At 38.6% G+C, this 20,445-nt stretch overlaps 1 protein-coding gene across 3 annotated transcripts in view; it reads right to left on the bottom strand.

Annotated features, from left to right (window-relative positions):
• The window catches only part of SORL1 (sortilin related receptor 1), a 162,058-nt gene that overhangs the window by 86,699 nt on the left and 54,914 nt on the right, over nucleotides 1-20,445 (bottom strand). For all 3 annotated transcript variants that reach the window (XM_019717776.3, XM_088800793.1, XM_074321522.2), the window contains 3 exons: nucleotides 10,497-10,689; nucleotides 8,058-8,175; nucleotides 7,772-7,845 (listed from right to left, as the gene is read on the bottom strand). In XM_019717776.3, coding sequence (XP_019573335.3) covers nucleotides 7,772-7,845; nucleotides 8,058-8,175; nucleotides 10,497-10,689 — 385 coding nt within the window. The remainder of the gene's footprint in view (nucleotides 1-7,771; nucleotides 7,846-8,057; nucleotides 8,176-10,496; nucleotides 10,690-20,445) is intronic.

Raw genomic sequence — 20,445 nt, 5'->3', positions numbered from 1 at the left:
CACACACAACACACACATACACACAATACACACATACACACACGATACACACACATACACACATACACACATACACATACAATACACACAATACACACACATACACACACAATACACACACACATACACACACATACACACACACACATACACACAATATACACACATACACACAACACACATACACACTCATACACACATACATACATATACATACACACACACACACACACACACACCCCTTGATGCCAACCCCTTGAATACAACTTTTCAGTTTCCAGAGCACATTCACACCCAGTATCTCATAGGCTCCACACAACCCTGGAGATGGGCAGAGCTAGTTCTCACATCCCAAGTTTTTCCTTCCCCAAATGAAGAAACTAGAGCTGCTATTAAAGTGGCAGACTGCAGATGTAGGAGTCAAACCCAGATCTCTCACCAAAAAGCGACTAAAAACTAGAGTTCCAGTTCTACTACGGTGGTATAAGCCCATCCTTCCTGCTGATTACAACTAAAAACTTTGGACAAAATACAAAATACCTGAGGATGCAGGAAAGTATACAAAATAAAGTAACCTGTGGAGGTAATTTAAAACCTAGAGAAGCTACCCACGCAGTTGGGGTTTCCTGGTATGGCTTTGCCCCAGGGAAAGCCCCAGTTGTGGAACACCTCAGTTCCAGCCAGACAGCTAAAACTTCAAAACAAACTGTTTCTCCCTAAGGAACCAAGAAAAGAAACCCCTACAGGCCAAGGAGAACGTGGGTGGAATCCTAGAGGAGAGAGTATCAAAGAAGTAAATCCTCTAATTCTATATATGAAGTCACATAAGTCTCAGCCTGACCCTTAAACTATGCATGTGTGGAATAGACTCAAATCATCATAGCAAAGACTTAGTGAACTGAATTGAGATTTCAACTACCACCCACAGAATTCAAGGCAGGACTTATGGTCTGAGTCTAAACAGGTTCATTACTTGCTAAAACAAAAATATCCACATCATCCAGAAGATTTCATTGTATGCATTTCATTCATTGTCTAGGATACAATCCAAAATATGCGAACGTATCAGTAGACTGTGTCCAATTCTCAAGGGAAAAGACAGGTACCATTCCCAAGATGATTCAAATGTTGGAATTACCAAAGACTTTAAAATAGTAATCATAACTGTGTTCCATGAGGTAAAAGAAAATACATTTGAAATAAACAAAGCATAAGATCTCTTCCCAGAGAAGTGGAAACTATTTAAAAAAGAAAAGGACCAAAAGAAAAGAATTTTAAACAGAAAAATATAATATCTGAAATAAATTCACTAATGGGCTCAACAACAGAATAGAAATGACAAAGGAATTATATAGATAAATATAGAACAGTAGAAATTATCCCTTCTAAAGAAAATACAGAAAAAAAGATTTTAAAAAAAAGAGCACCAAAAATCTGACGGACAATAATAAAAGGTCTAACATGTAACTGGAGTCCAAGATAAACCAGGGAAAGGGAATGGAGCAAAAAAAAGAACAGCTGAAAAATTCCTAAATTGGGTGAAAAACATAAATTTATAGATTCAAGATCAGTGTTCCCACCCCCAAAAAAGATCAGTATCCCCAAAAAGGATAAACACAAAGAAAACCACACCTAGAGACATCATAACAAAACTGCTGATAAGGGAAAACCAAAAATAAAGGGGGAAAATCTTGAAGCATCTAAAGAAAACTGACAAATTAAATACAGGAAAGTGAAAGTGAAATGACTACAGATTCCTCATTGGAAACCAGGGAAGAAAGAATATAGCAGCACATCTTTAAAGTACTGAATGAACATTACTATCTACCCAGAATTCTATCTCAAACAAAAATATCCTTCAGGAATGAAGGTGAAATAAAGGGATTCTCAAACAAAGGAAAACCAAGAGAATGCATAGTTAGTAGATCTGCTCCATAAGAAATGCTAAAGGAATTTCTTCAGGATGTAGAGAAACTTACCAGGGGGAAACACAGATCTGCAAGAATGAAAGAACAAGAGAGATGGTAAATACCTAGGTAAACAAAATATACTGCTTTTCTTCTCCTAAGTTGTTTAAAATTGATATGATTTAAAGCAAAAGGAAAAACATTGTCTTGTAGGTTTTTCGATGTATGCTGACATGACACATAGAACAACAATAACAAAAAGGTCAGGGGGAGAGAAAAGGGACTTATATGGCTGCAAGGTTTCAAAAATGTATGTTAAGTGTAATATTATGTTAAGTGCAATATTAATTCAAAAAAGACCATGAAAGATTATGTATAAATAAATATTAGACCTAAATCCAACCATAACAATAATTATATTAAATGTTAATGGTCTAAGTGTTTCAGTTAAAAAGTAGAGCTTGGCAATATGAATAAAAAAGCAAGACCCTACTATACGCTGCCTATGAGAGACACTTCAAATATAAAGACAAAGAATGGTACAAAGTAAATGGATGGTAAAACATATACTATCCAAGCAGTAAACATAAGAAGGCTGGAGGGACTATTTCAAAATCAGATAAAACAGACCTCAAGAAAACGGGTATCACCATAGATAAAGAAGAATATTTCATAATGATAAAAGGAATAGTTAATCAGAAAAGAAAATCATGATAAATGTGCATGCACTTAATAACAGAGCCTCTAAATATATAAAGCAAAAATTGACAGGACTAAAAAGAAAAAGCAGACAATTCCACAATCATAGTTTGAGATTTTCCCACCCTTCTCTCAGCAATTTACAGAAGTAGACAAAAAAAAAAAAAAATTGGCAATAAGAACATGGAAGATCTGAGCAACAAAGTATCAACCAACTCCATATAAGTTGCATCTATGGAACACTACCTCCAACAACTGCAGACTACACATTCTTTCTAATGCATATGATATATTCACCAAGACAGACCACATACTGGATTGCAAAGCAAGTCCCAATAAATGTAAAGGGACTGAGATCACACATAGTGTATTCTCTGCCTACAAGGAAATTAAATTAGAAATCAATAAGATATCTATGAAAATTTCAAATATCTGAAAACTAAACCACCCTTTCCTAAATAACTTATCAGTCAAAGACAAAAAGCAAAGGAACAGTATGAAGTGATAAAAATATCCTGGAATTAGAGAGTGGTAATGGTTGCATATCACATCACTTGTAAATATACTAAAAACCACTGAACTGTACACTTTAAAATGGCGAATTTTAGTATGTGAATCACATCCTGATTTTTAAAAGGGGACATGAGAAAATATTCCAACTTGAATGGCAGTAATAATATATCTAAATTTGTGGCGTATCACTAGAGCAGTATTTAAAGGAAAACTTACAGCTTTAAAATGAACGTATAGAAAACAAGATCTAAAATCAACTACCTAAAATTATGCCATAACAAGTTACAAAAAGAAAAGTAAATCCAAGTAAATAGGGAAAGGATAATACTGAAGAGCAGAAATCAACAAAGTAGAAAACAGACAATAGAGAAAATTAAAGTAAAAAGTAAGTTCTTTGCAAAGATCAATGATATTAATAAACCACTAACTAAATCAGGAAAAATAAAGGAAAAACACCAATCACCAATATCAGGAATAAAAACAAATTCTCACCACAGATCCTACAGACATTAAAAAAAAAGAGGAAGAAGAAATACCTTGAGTAACTTTAAGGCAACAAATTCAGTTACTTAGATAAAAGGACAAGGCTTTTTAAAATATGCAACTCACCAAAACTGACACAAGTAGTAAAAAATCCAAATATTTCTCTCTCTACTAGAGAAATTAAATTTCTAATCAAAGCATTCCCAAGAAGAAAGCTCCAGGTCTAGATAGTTTCACTGATGAATTACTACCCAGGTACAAAAAAATAACACCACTCTTACACAAACTTTGTCAGAAAACAGAAGTGCTCAACTTTTATGACAGCCTAACCTTAACATCAAAACTTGAAAAAGACATTACAAAAAAACAAAAACAAAAAACAATACCAGTGTCTCATGAATAATGCCAAAATCTTTAACAGAATTATTAGCAAATCAAACCTAACCTACATAAAAGGAATAATACATCATAACTAAGTACAGTTTATCACAGTAATTCAAGGTTAGCTTAATATTCATGAATTAAATAATATAACATATTACACATATATGATATTGTGATATAAAAAGAAATATATATTTTGGTGTTTATCCCTGGCTCCTGACCAGAGCTCCTAAAACCACTACAATTTCCCAAGTGATAAGAGCGACAGAAGCATCCTTTGTTGTCATATCTGGTCTCTGACCCCAGCTCCTGACACAGAGCTCCTAAAACCCCTGTAATTTCCTGAGTGATGGGAGGAGTGTCTTACACTGAGTGCCCATAACCCTTGGAATTTCCTGGGTCATAGGAAAGCCTTTTGTTCTAATGAGGTAACTCTTATTGGGCTGGTCATCAGAAAGCCTAACCATGATTAGAAGCTTGAAACTTTCAGCCCTGCCCCTATCCTCCACAGAGGGGCTGGAAATGGACTTAATAGTCAATCATGCCTATATGATGAAGCCTCCAGCAAAAAATAAAAATAAGAAGAAAAAAACTTCAACCCGAGGATTTGGGGAGTTTCTGGGTTGGTGAGTACACCCTCATGTTGAAAGGGTAACACACCCCAACTCCATGGAGACAAGCTCCTACGCTTCTGGACCTTGCCCTATATACCTCTTCATCTAGCTGCTCATCTGTATCCTTTTAATACCCTTTATAGTTTTCCTGAGTTCTACAAACTGTTCTAGCAAATTACTGAACCCGAGGAGGGGATTATGTGAACGCTCAATTTATAGTCAGTCAGTAAGAAGTGCAGGTAACAACGTGGGACTTGCAATTTGAGTCTGAAGGTGAGGGAGAAGGGGCACTCTTTGAAACTGAGCCCTTAATCTGTGGAGTCTGTGCTAACTAACTCCAGCTAGTTAGTGTCATGACTGAAATGTAGGACATCCAGTTGGTGTCAGAAGAATTGGAGAATTGCTTAATATGAGGGAAAAATATCTACAGATTTGGTGTCAGAAGTGTTCTGAAAGTAAAGAAACAGACTTTTTCTTTAATATAATACACCATATTACATGTTACCATATTATTACATATTAAAAAAGGAAGAAAAGAGAAGACAGAGAGAAATAAAAGGTATAACGATCATAAAGGAAGAAATAAAATTGTCCCTACTTGCAGATGATAATGGTTGCTTATATAGACTCTACAAAATAATTACTAATGCTAATGAATTATTTTAGCAAGGGTGCAGAATACAAGATTAATATATAAAACTCAACTGTACTCTTATATACTATAGCAAAAACTGACAAATTCCCTTAAAAGAAAATCTCATTTACAGTAATATCTAAAAATAAAATATACCTAGGAATAAAGCTAACAAAAGATACATAAGACCTCCACATTGAAAAGTATAAATATTGGTTAAGAGAAATTTTTTAAAGAAATGGAGAAATACACTACATTCACGGATCACAAGACTCAGTAGTGTTAAGATGTCGATTTTCCCCAAATTAATCTATAAATTCAAAGCAATCCCAATCAAATTGTCAACAGGTTTTGTAGAAATTGACAAGCTGATTCTAAAATGTATATGGCAATATAAAGAACCTAGAATAGCCAATGAACAGATAAATAAACAAATTGTGGAATAAGCCTATAATGGGATACTAATCAATAATAAAAAAGGAAAGAACCATTGAACAACATGAATGGACCTCAAAATCAGCGTTAGTGACAGAAGCCAGACAAAAGGTTTGCATACGGTATGAGTCCACTTATACAGAATTCTAGAAAATGCTAACTAATAATCTGGCAGAGCCAAAGGTAAAGAGAAGGATGGTTTACAAAGGGGGACAAAGATACTTTGAAAGGTGACAGAGATGTTTGTTGTCCTAATTGTGATGTTGGTGATGGTGTAGTGATGGTGATCAATGACCAAACTACACTTCAAATATGTGCAGTTTACCATAATTCCACATGCCTTAATAAAGTTGCTAAAGAAAAAAGCATAAAAAGGGAACTCTGAGGATCGAAGAATTTGCACAATTAGTAGCAGAAAAGGAACAAGAATTTATAGGACCAGTTTACTAGGCAGCATTCTGTCCACTACATCCTATTTCCTCTTCCCCAGCCACCACCTAATCCGCTCACACATCCGAGACTGCCCCTCTAAAGTAAAGGCTGCCAATGGGGACTCAGATGCCCACTCATATAGACAGTCTCAAATTTTTCATCCCCTAGTTAGTTTTCTGCTCCTTCCAAAAATAACGTCCCTTCTGCAATGGCTGCTCCTTGGCAGGCGTTAAGCTCTCCTGGCAGGAGGCACTGACAGCTGCCCCAGTTATCAGCCAGATGATGCCACTTCGCTGGAGGAGGAACAAGACACTGCTTTCTATCCAGAAGGAAATCACTTGCAGATGTTCAAAGCACCGATCACATCAACATCAGATGGTACAAACAAACCACAAGCCTATCAGCAGAGGACACAACACCCAATTTCAATAGGAATGTCTGGCTCCAAGGAAGAGGAAAACAGCTGCTCCATCTTTCCCATGGGAGCAGGACAAGGATGCCCTGAAAATTCCAAACTGTTCACACTTTTTGACATTCTGGCCTTAACCTCCTTCATCTGAATAAGCACTTATATTCTCTACCATATCGGAGAGCCCTTAATTGGCGCACGCGTGCGCGCGCGCGCACACACACGAGGCAGCTCAGAGTCCCAGATCTCTCAGCTAGAGGTATGGTAAGCCCTATCTCAAATGAGATAAAGTATGTGACAGGTCTCTGTAACTGCAAAAAGCCACACAAAGACTGGGTTTTATTACAGCTTTACAAATGATGTGTTTCAATATGAAAGTGCACACAATGCTTTCCCAACAAGAATCACCGTGAGGAGGAGAACTCTCTGCCAGCTCTTCTGTGAACTCCGCAACCTTCCTGACTTCACGTTCAGCCTGCAGAGGTACTCTTGTGGAACCTTCTATGGAGTTCTCCTGGTGGCTCCCTGCCATGCAGCAGAGCACCTCTGAAAGCAACCCCTACAGAATGAGACCAGAGGCACTTCCCTTGGCCTTAATAAGTCTTGGGAGACTGGTGAAAAACTTTTTTGTTTGTTTGTTTTACAAGTTTGGAAATTTCCTAATTTCCAAGGCTATATTAGCATTTCAGGACAAGAGAACGACCTCCGCCTTCAGAATTGCTATAATCAGTGCCTAAGGATCCGAATTAGTTATACACCTTAAGGCAAAAGCAGTCTTCTTCCATGGCACAGAATGAGATGAAAGTACGTAACAACCAGTTATGAGAGGCTTGACTTCAACTTCAGTAAATACACCAACATAAATAAATAACCAAGGTCAGGCCTGAAACCACTACAACCACACTGTCATTAGCTAATAGATTCAGCAAATATTTACGTAGCACCCACTCCATGCCAGACACTGCTAGGTCCCAGGGGCAAAGAAGTGAACAGAACAGACATTGCCTTGTCCTCATCGAACTTATAATCTTGGAACATTTAGTCAAAAGTTTTTTGAAAGGTCTGTTTTCTATTCAAAGTAGTATTTTGGCAAAATCACAAGCCTGCATCAGCTGACTCTCGTGTGTGGTTCCGGATACCTGTCTTTATTTTATAGTCACAGTTGGCACCAGTAGCCTCCATCATGGGCCACATGTGTCCCTGAAATGTCTAAGTTCAGTCCGCGCTCTCATACAAACAAGAACCAAGGTGGGGCCCTGACCTCTCGCCATCGGGCTCCGGCACTGCTAGAGATGTACACGTTCATCTTGCTCGCTAAATTCTTTCCCACTGAACCTAAAATGCAAGAGGAATAATTATTTTTGATTCAGGAATATATCAGATAACCACCTTGCCCACCCAGAAATTCTGAGTAGCATCTAGCAACAAGGAATGTCTCAAAACCACGGACAGCAGTTACTGCAGCAGATGTCAGTGGTCACTGTGCATTTGGCTGCACATAACCAAACGGCTTCACCAGTAAGTGAGCACAGGCAAAGCAAACTTACCGGTGGCGATGATGAGACCAGGAGCTGACTCCTTGGATAGGATGGGCATCCTCCGGAGCTGGAGGTTGAGCAGCTGACTGAGCCGCTGGGCCAGGTGAAGGGAACAGCCCTGGGACAGCTAGGAAACACAACAAGTTCCAGGCACTGTCAGAAACTGATGTGATGCCTCGATCTCCTTCTAAACACTGAGGCCTGTGTGCAGACATTGCAGCTAGACACAGAGGAAGGACATCTGGCCCAAAGGCAACCGGAGTCACAGCCCGCCTGTCCCCACACCTCCCCAGATGGACACGATCATCTAAACCATGTGAATGCCTCTCACTGAAGAAAAGAGAATGCTAATAAAAAATTCCTCCTCAGAATCTCAGAGAAATAGCAACGAGAAATCAGTGCCAATTCGAGTGCATAGAAAAGCTATCACTCTCTCCATATTACCTAGAGAGTCTCTCATGTGACTTGAAACTAAAGAGAAATGAAATGATTTCACGGTAGTTACTTTCTAAGTCAGTGAAGATATATTTCAAATATGATGTAAGCAATTCTGTCAGATGAAAAACCAAGAATCATAAGTCATAAAGTCTCACTGATAAGCTACCAGATGTACAACATATGAGATATAAACACCAAAAGACCCACATTAAATTTTTTTAAGTAGGCTGCATTTGTACAAAGTGTACAGGTGTTCCCAGCAAGACTTCAAGTTATTCAAACTGGCCTCCATCACATATGTTCAGATTTTCATAGCTTTGCAAACAAGGCCTTTTGCTAAATGGTCATGCCTGATTCTCTTTGCCAGAAAGTGATTATCAAATGTGTTCTGGACAGGATAACTCTGTGTGTGCTTATGGTACAGGTAAAAACTATGGTATGGTTTGCTAGACAGACCTATTTTTTATAACAAAGTATCAGTAACAAAATCCATCTTGCTAGCATCACAGTTTGGCAAATGAAAACTAGGGCAAATTGGGTTGTGTCTCAAAGAAATATCTGCCAACCTTTTCAACTTTTCTCCTTTTCTTGCACCACCTAAAATCAGAAGTAGAAGCTAAAAGCTGATTAACTGTTCTACAGTTCATAAATAAACTGATCAATCAGTGAAATAATAAGCTGAATTTTAACAATACCATTCATTCTATTTAACCAGGTCTTGGACCCCTACTGTATGCTGAAAAACACCCCACCCCCATCCACACCAGGCTCATGCAGAGCTTGCACGATCTAATAGACACTACTGAGTAAATGAGAAACACCTAGGTATTGGTCCATATTTACTTATATCCTGCCTTTCCAAAGTTAGATTTGATGTGTTAAGTTGAGACCTGGTGCCAAATCGGAAGAGAAATCAACAAGTACACTCTAGAGCAAGAGTATGCAAAACACTTTTCCCAAGGGCCACAGACACAGCACATAGGTCAACATATTTAACCATGGACAAACAAAATTCAATAATCTGGAAGACAGGGTAATTGTCTCACTAAAATATTACAATTTCTCCAACAATCAGTACTACTTGCTTTTTTTCTCGGAGTTCCTTCCACTCACTTACTTTATACAGCCTAGATCCCTTAGGCGAAATGAAAATGGAGTTGCAGTGTACAATATAAAACCAGGGACCACAATGCCTAGACTGTTCTGAGGGAAAAGAAAGGAGCTGCTTAGGTACACTTAAGGTGGGCACTTACTGGGACCAAATAACACATTTCAGTGTTCTTAGTTTTTCAGATGAAGCCACATATAGGGAGAGTTGTTAAAATCCTAAATTATATTCAGAGAGGAATTTTAAAAGAAATTCTACAGAAATAACTTATGGGAGAGGTTCTCAAATTTTCTCGGTTCACAGCACAAATGGTGTCTCAGTAATTTTATGGCAGCTTCAAGCCAAAAGAAGTACCAATAAATATACATGTCCTAATAACTTTGTAGTAACTTGAAATAAGTTTCATTTATATATATATATATATATATATATATATATATATATATATATATATATATATATATATATATCAAACAAAAATTTTATGTCATTCTTAAATAACCAGTGACTTAATAATTGGATGTGTGCACCTGTTGGGCACTACAAAACTTTGGAATCATGTTAGACACCAGCATTGTCATTTCCTGTTCCACTCTCATGTTCTCACTTGCTTTCTAGCACATCAACTGCTGAAAATTCAGCCTCACAAAGATATGTCATCAAAAGAAATACGGCATGAGCTAATGTTGGAACTGCAAACTAATTCAAGATAATAATTCACATGGTGACCAACTATGCTAAGTATCAGAGTGTTTCCCTCAAAAATGTAAAATGTCCATGGTGCCCCTGTGAGTTCACTATTGGCACCCTTATGTGCCTTGGTACAGAGTTTGGGAACTGAAAGGGTAGAACTACAGATAAAAGTTTATGATAAACCCCAAAGAAGATTAAAGCATCTATACCTCACAACTGATTTTTTCTCCATATCCTGTGAAGGCTGGAGCCTGAAGAAATTCCCAGGTTCCCCCTTTGTCAAAGGTGATGACTGATCTCATGTTCTCCTCATTCATGGAACCATTAATCAGAGTAGCAATGTAGACTCCTTGTAACCCTTCCACGCGGTGGAAGTCAGCAAATGGTTCATTTGCAAAATACCTACAATAAGAGCAAATAAACAGCTATGAAACTGAATTGGTATTTGTTTGGTATGTTTTTATTGTAAATAACATAAAATTTAACCATTCTAAAGCACACAATTCAGTGGCATTAAGTACATTCACAATGTCGTGCAACCATCATCACTATCTAGTTCCAGAACATTATCATCTCCCAAAACGAAACCCCGCACCCACCGGAAGTCATTCCCCATTTCTCCTTCCCATCCCAGCCCTGGCTAATAAGTTTTCTGTCTCTGTAGATTTGCCTATTCTGGATACTTCATATAAATGGAATCATACAATATGTGGCCATTTTTACGGTTCCTTTCACTTAGCATAATGTTTTCAAGGTTCATCCATGTTGTAGCATGTACAGTACTTCATTCAATTTTATAGCTGAATAATCTGCTCTTTTCTTAAAAAGTGATTTTTTTTTTTAACTTTGAGGGCCAAGATGTTTATCTTTTCAATAACTCAGGGGGTTCAGAATGCTGAATACAACAGACAAAAGTTGATGGAAGAGTCACCTCTATTCCTTCACTATCGAAATTGACCCCAAATCCTCCAGTGAGTCTTGACAAACAGCAAACAATAAGCCATACTTGCCAGACACAAATAATAGTGCCAGGGCATACAATTTAACCCCATCTATAGGAATATAGCTAAGGGTTAAATAGCCACTATCCAGGTACTTACAAAAAATTATCTAACACCCTGATCAGAGAGAAGCCCGTAGGGTTTCTGTCAAGAAGCAGAGTAGACACCCTTTGCAGAGAAGCAGTACATACAGCAAGAATAGCTCTGCAAGCTTGAGATTGTGCTTATTAACAGTGAAGCAGAGAATAAATCCCTTCAGTCCTTAACTACGAGGCTAGGATAATGAAATTTTACTGCAAAGCAGTTTTGCACTCACATGGCATACACATACAACAGATCTCTGATAAATGGTAACCATAGTTCACACGTCTTTTAAAACTGGAAGTGTGCCCTTTATTTAGAGCATTGTGAGCCACTGGGCTTTGTTAAAAACAAACAAACAAAAACAGAACTGTTTTTTTCCATTACCCGCCATAACAAATCTTGAGCTGGATAACTGCTCTGCCCCCTCAGACAGACAGATGGACACCACAAGCTCTGATACAAAAAAAGAAAAGCAGCAGTCCTCACAAAGCACTGACAAAGCTACTTCAGACTGAGAGACAAGCACAATCCTAAATAAAATACCAGAGTTGAGACCAAATATTCTGACATGTGGTTTCCTTCAGACTATTTTGGTTATTTCTCACTCACTTCCTTTGTCATCAGCCCAAGATCTATTCCCCCTGTTATGTTTACGTCAACTGTACAGCTTGTGATTCTATCATCGTGAAGTCTGTCATCCTCAGATTTATTGGCTTGTTTCATACATTTGGGAGACCTAAGTTTCTTTCATTTCAGTGAGCCCTGTTTCTTTCCCCTGGTCATTCTCCTAGAGTTTTTTATCTTTTACTTCCAAGCAGAAACTTGTCCTCTATACCTCACACACTCCTCTGCCTTCACTTCCCAGCCCACCCTCTCATCTCTGCCTTTGGCCCTACAATTTGCCTCACCCTAAGCACTCTCCTGAGAGTCTGTTTTCTTCCATTTTCTCTCACGGACCTTCACTACAGCACTTCTCCCTCTGCTTCCCAGTGTGCCCTCAGGTCAAGCCTTGCCAGGCAGCTCACCATGTCCTCCGGCCACCCTAAGTGCACAATCAGAGCCCTCCTGACCATTCCCGGCCAATCGAACAGAACCTCCTCAGGATACCCCAACAGGCCTGACAGCTCTCTCATCATTACATCTCTTCCTCCATCTAGACATTACTTTCCACAAGATTTCTACTTGGCCAGGGTCACCCTCTGTTAAGAATTCTTTCTCCAGTTCTCTAAGTAAATTAGAACCAGTTCCTGGGTACCATACTTTTCTATTGAGTTCAAAAAATAGCTCATTTCAAATGCCACAAAGGTTTTGTTTTTTTAAAACCGGCCTGCCCATGTAACCTGTTAATTCACCCTTATCCCGTTCCATCTTGCTGCACTGGAGATGCACCTGACAGAAGGTTACTCAAATGAGCACATCTGGACACCTCCAGTCCTGAGACAAACTCTGAAAAAATAAGACGGCTGAGCAGGATGTTGTTTTATGAATCTTGACATAAATCTATTTTCAATTTCCTAACTGGGTTGTACACTCAGACAGGGCAGCAGGGACCTTTGGCCCTGCATGAAGGGTCATCTATATGTATGAGGGGCTGAATGATCGTATAACTGAGGAGTTGGACTCTGCAGCTTCTGGCTCTGCTCTGCCCTGTCAAGAGATATTCCTCCTAAATAGCTGACAAATGTGGAAGACGAGGAAACTCTGTCAAACTGTGACTTAACCCATCCCATGGCCAGACGCTCTCAAGGTGAAAAAATAAAGAGTCAGTGAGAGAGAGGCCTGAGGGATAATGGTTCACAGTTTTAATTATAAAAAACAGTAAGGAGAACACTCACCCATAAAAAGAAAAGCAGTACTGACACATGCTACATGTGGATAAACCTTGAAAATACAATGCAAAGTGAAAGAAGCCTCATACAAAGGTCATATATTGTGGTATGATTCCATTTATATGAAATATCTAGCAAAGGGAAAACCACAGAGACAGAAAGTAGATTGGTGGCCACCAGGGGCTTGAGAGAGGGGGTAGTGGGGAGAAACTGCTTAATGGATAAGGGGTTTTCTTTTGTGGAAATCAAAATGTTTTAGAATTAGGTAAAGCTGGTGGTTACACAACATTGTGAATGGAGTAAATTACACTGCATTGTTCATTTTAAAATGGTTACGTTTAAGTTATGCAAATTTCATATCAATGAACTAATTTTTTTTTGAAGCCACAGGAACCAGCCCAAAGGAACTGCCACTGACCAAACCAGGACAACCAGAATTCGAGTCATGGCAGAATGGTTTATAACATTGGGAATAATAACCTGTCAGTCTATACTACAGGGAAAAAGTAAAGATGAACTTCCACTCAAGACGGCAGAGTGTGTAAACACTGTGCTTGCCTCCACCCACAACCATCCAAATTACAACTAAATTATAAAACAACCATCGAGAACGACCTGGCAATTAGGTGAACAGAATTCCTATAACTAAGGACATACATAAGAAGAAGCCACGTCGCAATGATACCCACGAGAAAAACATGAAAAATATGAATACGAAAGTAACTGGGTATGTCATATACCATGTCAAAAGAGGCTATTTCATTGCTCTTTGTTAAGCAATCATTTCATTAGTAGGTGCCCTGATGTGTGAGACTGGCAGGAGGGGCAGAGACACAGAATGGGCAGGTCTCATACCCACAAGTGGTGATTAAGAAATAGAAGGGATATCTCAACTGCAGTGGTCACCCAAAGATGAGCAAGGTTCCAGTGCCAGGAAGAGGAGTACCCACAACATCAGACTTTAAAAATCAGCAGGGCTTGTCTGAGTGAGACACAGGGCTGGTGGAAATCCAGACCTCTTCTTAAAAGGGCCTCCATACAAACTCACTCGCTCACAGGCACTCACCTTGGGCTCCAGTGAAGAGACAGCAGCTCAAAAAGTGCCAGGGACGTACAGGGACGAACTGAATTATATGGCTTCATGGTGAGGGCTAGAGAAGGCCTCTCTAGGACTGAAGTGACGGCATGCACTATAGTTCCTTTGTTGAGCCCTCCCCAAACACAGCCGGCAGGCACAGGTGGGCGCCAAATCTGAGTCTCCATCAACCTGGCTAAGAAACCCAGGTAAGTCCCTGAAACCCTACCTCACACAACTTGTACACCAGCCCAAACCTCTTTCAGCAGCTTTTCCTCACAAGATCATGCTGTGGACTTTTCTAAAATCTCACAAAGGTCCATAAATACCAAACAAGCAGTAGCTGGCCTCAGCGTGCCCTGTACCTCTTATTAAGGGGCCCAAAGGCCATCACTAGTGACACCGGCCTCAGAACACACCACAGGCTCTCCCAGACATCCCCAAGCCCAGTACAGGCAGCTACCAACCACAGATCACTTTGTAGCTTCTACCAGGTGGCCCTTGGCAGAGCACAGGCAGTGGCTGACCTGGGCCTGCACTGGAGCCCCTAACAAAGCATCAGAACCAACATACGCAGTGGCCAGCTTCAGACCACAACAGAGCACCACACAATTAGCTCCACAAATGACACACCAAAAAGAGTGGATTCGGCAGGCAACAGAGCCCAGCTAAATTGAATTCTGCTCCATAGGGTAAGCCCCTAAACAACAGCTTGTCCACTGTAGTCACGGCCAATCCTCACAACCAGTCACCCTGAGGGTAAATCCCTCTCACTAATGTGCCAACAGCAACCCAAGCTCAAGTACAACACCACCCACAAAAGGGACACACCTGGAGCACCCAGTGCAGGTGACCAGAGAGACTGCGCCACTGGGTCCCACAGGACACCTACCTACTACATAGGCCACTCTACTAAGACCAGGAGCTATCACAGACCTTCCTAATGCATAGAAACAACAATAGGGAGGCAGCCAAAATGGGAAGACAAAGAAACGTGTCCCAAATGAAAGACTAAAACAAAGTTTCAGAAAAAGAACTAAATGAAATGGAGGCAAGCAACCTACCAGATACAGAGTTTAAAACAAGGGTTATAAGGATGATCGAGGAACTTAGTAAGAACTTGAACAAAGAGATAGTAAGCATGAAAAAGGATGTAGAACCTATAGAAAAGAACCAGTCAGAAGTGAAAAATGCAATAACTGAAATGAAGAATGCACTAGAAGGAATCACCAGCAGGTTAGATGAAGCAAAGAATCAAATCAGCGATTTGGAAAACAAAGTAGCAGAAAACACCCAATTGAAAAAGAAAAAAGAATTTAAAAAAGAGGGTACTTTAAGAGACCTCTGGGACAACATCAAACATACCAACATTCGCATCACAGGGGTGCCAGAAGGAAAAGAGAGAGAGAAATGGATTTAGAACCCATCTGAAGAAATAATGACTGAAAACATCCCTACCTGGCAAAGGAAATAGACATACAAGGCTAGAAAGCACAGAGAGTCCCAAACAAGATGAACCCCTAAAGGCCCACACCAAGATACATCATAATTAAAATGTCAAATATTAAAGACAAAGAGAGAATCTTAAAAGCAGCAAGAGAAAAGCAGTTAGTTACCTATAAGGCAGCTATCAGCTGATTTCTTAATAGAAACTTTGCAGGTCAAAAGAGATTGGCATGATGCATTCAAAGCAAGGACCTACAACCAAGATTACTCTACCCAGCAAAGCCATTATTTAGAATCAAAGGACAGATAAAGAGCTTTCCAGACCAGAAAAACCTAAAGGAATTCATCAACACCAAACCAGTATTACAAGAAATGTTAGAGGGATTTCTTTAAGACAAAAACAAAATATATCAAAAGTATGAATAATAAAAACGGTAATAATTACATATCTATCAACAATTACTTTCTTTTTTTTCTTTTTCTTTTAAATTTATTGGGGTGACAATTATTAGTAAAATTACATAGATTTCAGGTGTACAATTCTGTATTACATCATCTATAAATCCCATTGTGTGTTCACCACCCAGAGTCAGTTCTCCTTCCATCACCATATATTTGATCCCCCTTACCCTCATCTCCCACCCCCCACCCCCCTTACCCTCTGGTAACCACTAAACTATTGTCTGTGTCTACGAGTTTTTTTCTCATTTTTTTGTCTTGTTCTTTTGTTGTTTTTGGTTTATATACCACATATCGTATATATACACAATGGAATACTATTTGGCGGTAAGATGATACAGGAACATTTGTGACAACATGGATGGATCTTGAGAGTATAATGCTAAGCGGAAAAAGTCAGACAGAAAAAACAGTTACTTTCAATGTAAATGGATTAAACACTCCAGTCAAAAGATAGGGTGGCTGAGTGCATAAGAAAACAAGACCCTTACACATATGCTGCCACAAAATACTCGCTTCAGATTGAAAATAAAGGGATGGAAAAAGATACTTCATGAAAATGGACACAAACAAACAAACAAACAAAGCTGGGGTACCAATACTTACACCAGACAAAGTGGACTTTAAAACAGAGGTTATAACAAGAGACAAAGAAGGACCCAGTAATCCCACTTCTAGGTATTTATCCGAAGAAACCCAAAACTTCACTTCAAGGGGACATGTACATCCATATTTTCATTGCAGCATTGTTTACAATGGCCAAGATGTGGAGGCAGCCTGGGTGTCCATCAATGGATGAGTGGATAAAGAGGAGGTGGTACATAGAGACAATGAAATATTGCTCAGACATGGAAGGGATGGGATCTTGCCATCTATGGTGGCATGGATGGACCTGGAGGATGTTGTGCTGAGTGGAGCATGTCAGACAAAAACAGATGCAATGTAATTTCATTTATATGTGGAATCTAAAGAACAAAATAAATAACCAAAACATAAACAAACTCATAGATATAGAAAACATTTTGATGGTTGCCAGATGGGAGGGGTGGTTGGGAGACAGTGGGTGAAAAGGGGGAAAGGATTAAGACATAAAAATTGGTTGTTACAAAATAGTCATGGGAATGTAAAGTGAAGAATAGGGAATATAGTCAATAATGTGGTAATAACTATGTATAGTGCCAGGTACTAGACTAATTGGGGAGAATCACTGAATAAATTATATAAATGTCTAACCACTATGCTATATACCTGAACTTAATATAAAATAATATTCAATGTCAACTATTATTGAAAATTTTTTTAAAATGGGGGGGGACAGTGAAGGGGAGTAAGATGTTCAAATTTCCAGGTATAAAACAAATGAGTCATGGGGATGAAATGTACAGCATTGAGAATATAGTCAATAATATTGCGATAGCAGAGTATGGTGTCAGACGGTTGCTGGACTTATCATGGTGATCATTTCTTTAGGTATATAAATATTGAATAACTATGATGTATACCTGAAATTAATATAATATTGTATGTTAGCTATATTTTAATAAAAATATTTTTTAAATGTCCATACTACCCAAAGACATCTACAGATTCAATGTAATTAATCCCTATCAAAATACCAAGAGCATTTTTCACAGAATTAAAACAAATAATCCTAAAATATTCCAAAGAGCCAAAGCAATCTTGAGAAAGAATGACAAAGTCAGAGATATGCTACCTGATCTCAAACTATACTACAAGGCTATAGCAATCAAAACGGCATGGTACTGGCATAAAAACAGACACATAGATCAATAGAACAGAATACAGGGCCTAGAAATAAACCCACACCTATACGGTTATTTAATTTATGACAAAGAAGACAAGAATATACAACAGTCTCTTCAATAATGGTGATGGGAAAACTGGACAGATATATTAAAAAATAAATAGAATTAGACCACTTTCTTTCACCATCTACAAGAATTAACTCAAAATGAATTGAAGACTTACATGTTAAGACCTAAAACCATAAAACTAGAAGAAAACATAGGCAGTGTTATCTCTGACATTACTCTTCGTAATATGTTTTTGGATATGTCTCCTCAGGCAAGGGAAACAAAAGAAAAAATAAACAAATGGGATTACATCAAAGTAAAAAGGTTTGCAAAGAAAGAAAAAGATATCCTACTAAATGGGAGAAGATATTTCCCAATCATACAAAGATAAGGGGTTAATATCCAAAATATGTAAATAACTCATACAACTTAACAGCAAAAAAGAAACAATCCAATTAAAAAATGGAGAGATGACCTGAACAGACATTTCTTCAGAGAACAAACAGATGGCCAATAGACATATGAAAAGATGCTCAACATCACTAATCATTGGAGAAATGCAAATAAAAACCACAATGAGATACCACCTCACAGGATGGCTATCATCAATAAATCAACAAAAAACAAGTGTTGGCAAGGATGTGGAGAAAAGGAATCCCTCGTGTACTCTTGGTGGGATTGCAAATTGGTGCAGCTACTATGGAAAACAATATGGAGGTTCCTCAAAAATTACAACCAGAACTACCTTATGACCCGGCAACCCCACTTCTAGGTATTTATCCGAAGAAATTCAAAATACTAATTCAAAAAGATATATGCAACCTTATGTTTACTGTAGCATTATTTACAATAGTCAAGAAGCAACCTAAGTGTCCATCAATAGACAACTGGATAAAGAAGAAATAGTACATACATACAACAGCATATTATTCCACCATAAAAAAGAATGAAATCTTACAATTTGTGACAACATGGATGGACCTAGACGGTATTACACTAAATGAAACAAGTCAGACAAAGGAAGACAAATACCATATGATTTCACTTTTATGTAGAATCTAAAAACAACAACAACAGAAGAAACAAACAAAACAGACTCATACATATAGAGTAACAACTAATGGCTGCTAGATGGGAGGCGTGTTGAGGGGCTGGGTGAAAAGGTGAAAGGATTAGGAAGTACAAATTGGCATTCACAAAATATTCACGGGGATGTAAAGTACAGCATAGGGAATGTAGTCAATAATATTGTAATAACTATGTATGGTGGACACCAGACTTATTGCAGGAATCACTCCCAAGTTATATAAATGACTAAACAGTATATATTAGTTGCACTATACCTGCAACTAATATAACATTAAATGTCAATTGAAATTGAAAAAAGTTTTTTAATTTAAAAAAAAGATGATAGCACCTCTGAAGGAGAAGAAGCAGGAAGTGGAAAAGCACTATAGAGACCATATGGAAATTTCTCCACTTGGATATCTAATAGGTATCTCCAACCTAGTAAGTCCAAACCCAAACTCTTGATCTTTCCCCCTACACCTGCACCAGCCCCGACTCAATATGGAGCCATCATTCTAACTGCTGCTCAGACCAAGCAACGGTGGTCTCTTGACTCCAACTCTTCTCATTTCCCACATCCAATCCGTCAGCAAACTGTCAGAATATAACTAATTCTATCATCACCACTGCTACCACCATGGGTCCAGCCAACCTCAATTTCTACTGGCCTGGATTTCTGGAATACTTTCACAACTAGTCTTCAGGCATCCACTCTTGTCCCCATGGGTGTCCCCTTAAAATTATGTAAAACACTGTCCATTTATGTTGCATGCACTTTTCTTTACATAATGCAATTCACAATTTTTTAAGTGGTTGAAAAAGAATTTAACAGGTTAAATCAAATGATGCCCATCTTCTGGTCAAAACTTTTCATCCGACTTAGATGAAAAAAATAAAGTTCTTCCCACGCCCTAAAAGGCCCTATACAATCTGACCCCCGTTCTCTTGGATCCTGTCTTTTGGATTCTCTCTTCCCTCCTTCAGGTGTTTGATCCACCCTGGCCTCCTCACTGTTCCTAAAATAACCCAATGAAGTCCCACATCAGAGTCACTGTGCCTGCTCTTCTCTCTGCTTGCAGTGCTCTTCCCCAGGTATTTGCTGGGCTCCCTTCCTCATGGAATCTAGGCACCTGTTCAAATGTGACCTTCCTGGAGCTGACTTGCTTGATCAGCCAATATAAAATAATACTGTCATAAACCCATGTCCTCTTATCTTCTTCAGCACTCACCATTACCAGGTAGATTACATATTTGTTTATATTCTGTCTTCCCCTAATTAGAATGAACGTTCTATGAAACAGGGATCTTATGCTGATTTTTCATTGCTGTATCTGGAACAGGGGCTGGCACAGAGCAGAGGCATACATGCCAAATGAACTGAT

The sequence above is a fragment of the Rhinolophus sinicus genome, chromosome 9, assembly GCF_057876585.1.
Source record: "Rhinolophus sinicus isolate RSI-liver-muscle chromosome 9, RSI-T2T, whole genome shotgun sequence".
NCBI classification, from domain to species: domain Eukaryota; kingdom Metazoa; phylum Chordata; class Mammalia; order Chiroptera; family Rhinolophidae; genus Rhinolophus; species Rhinolophus sinicus.
Note: the sequence above shows the minus strand (reverse complement) of the source record. Positions and strands in the feature narration are given on the sequence as shown.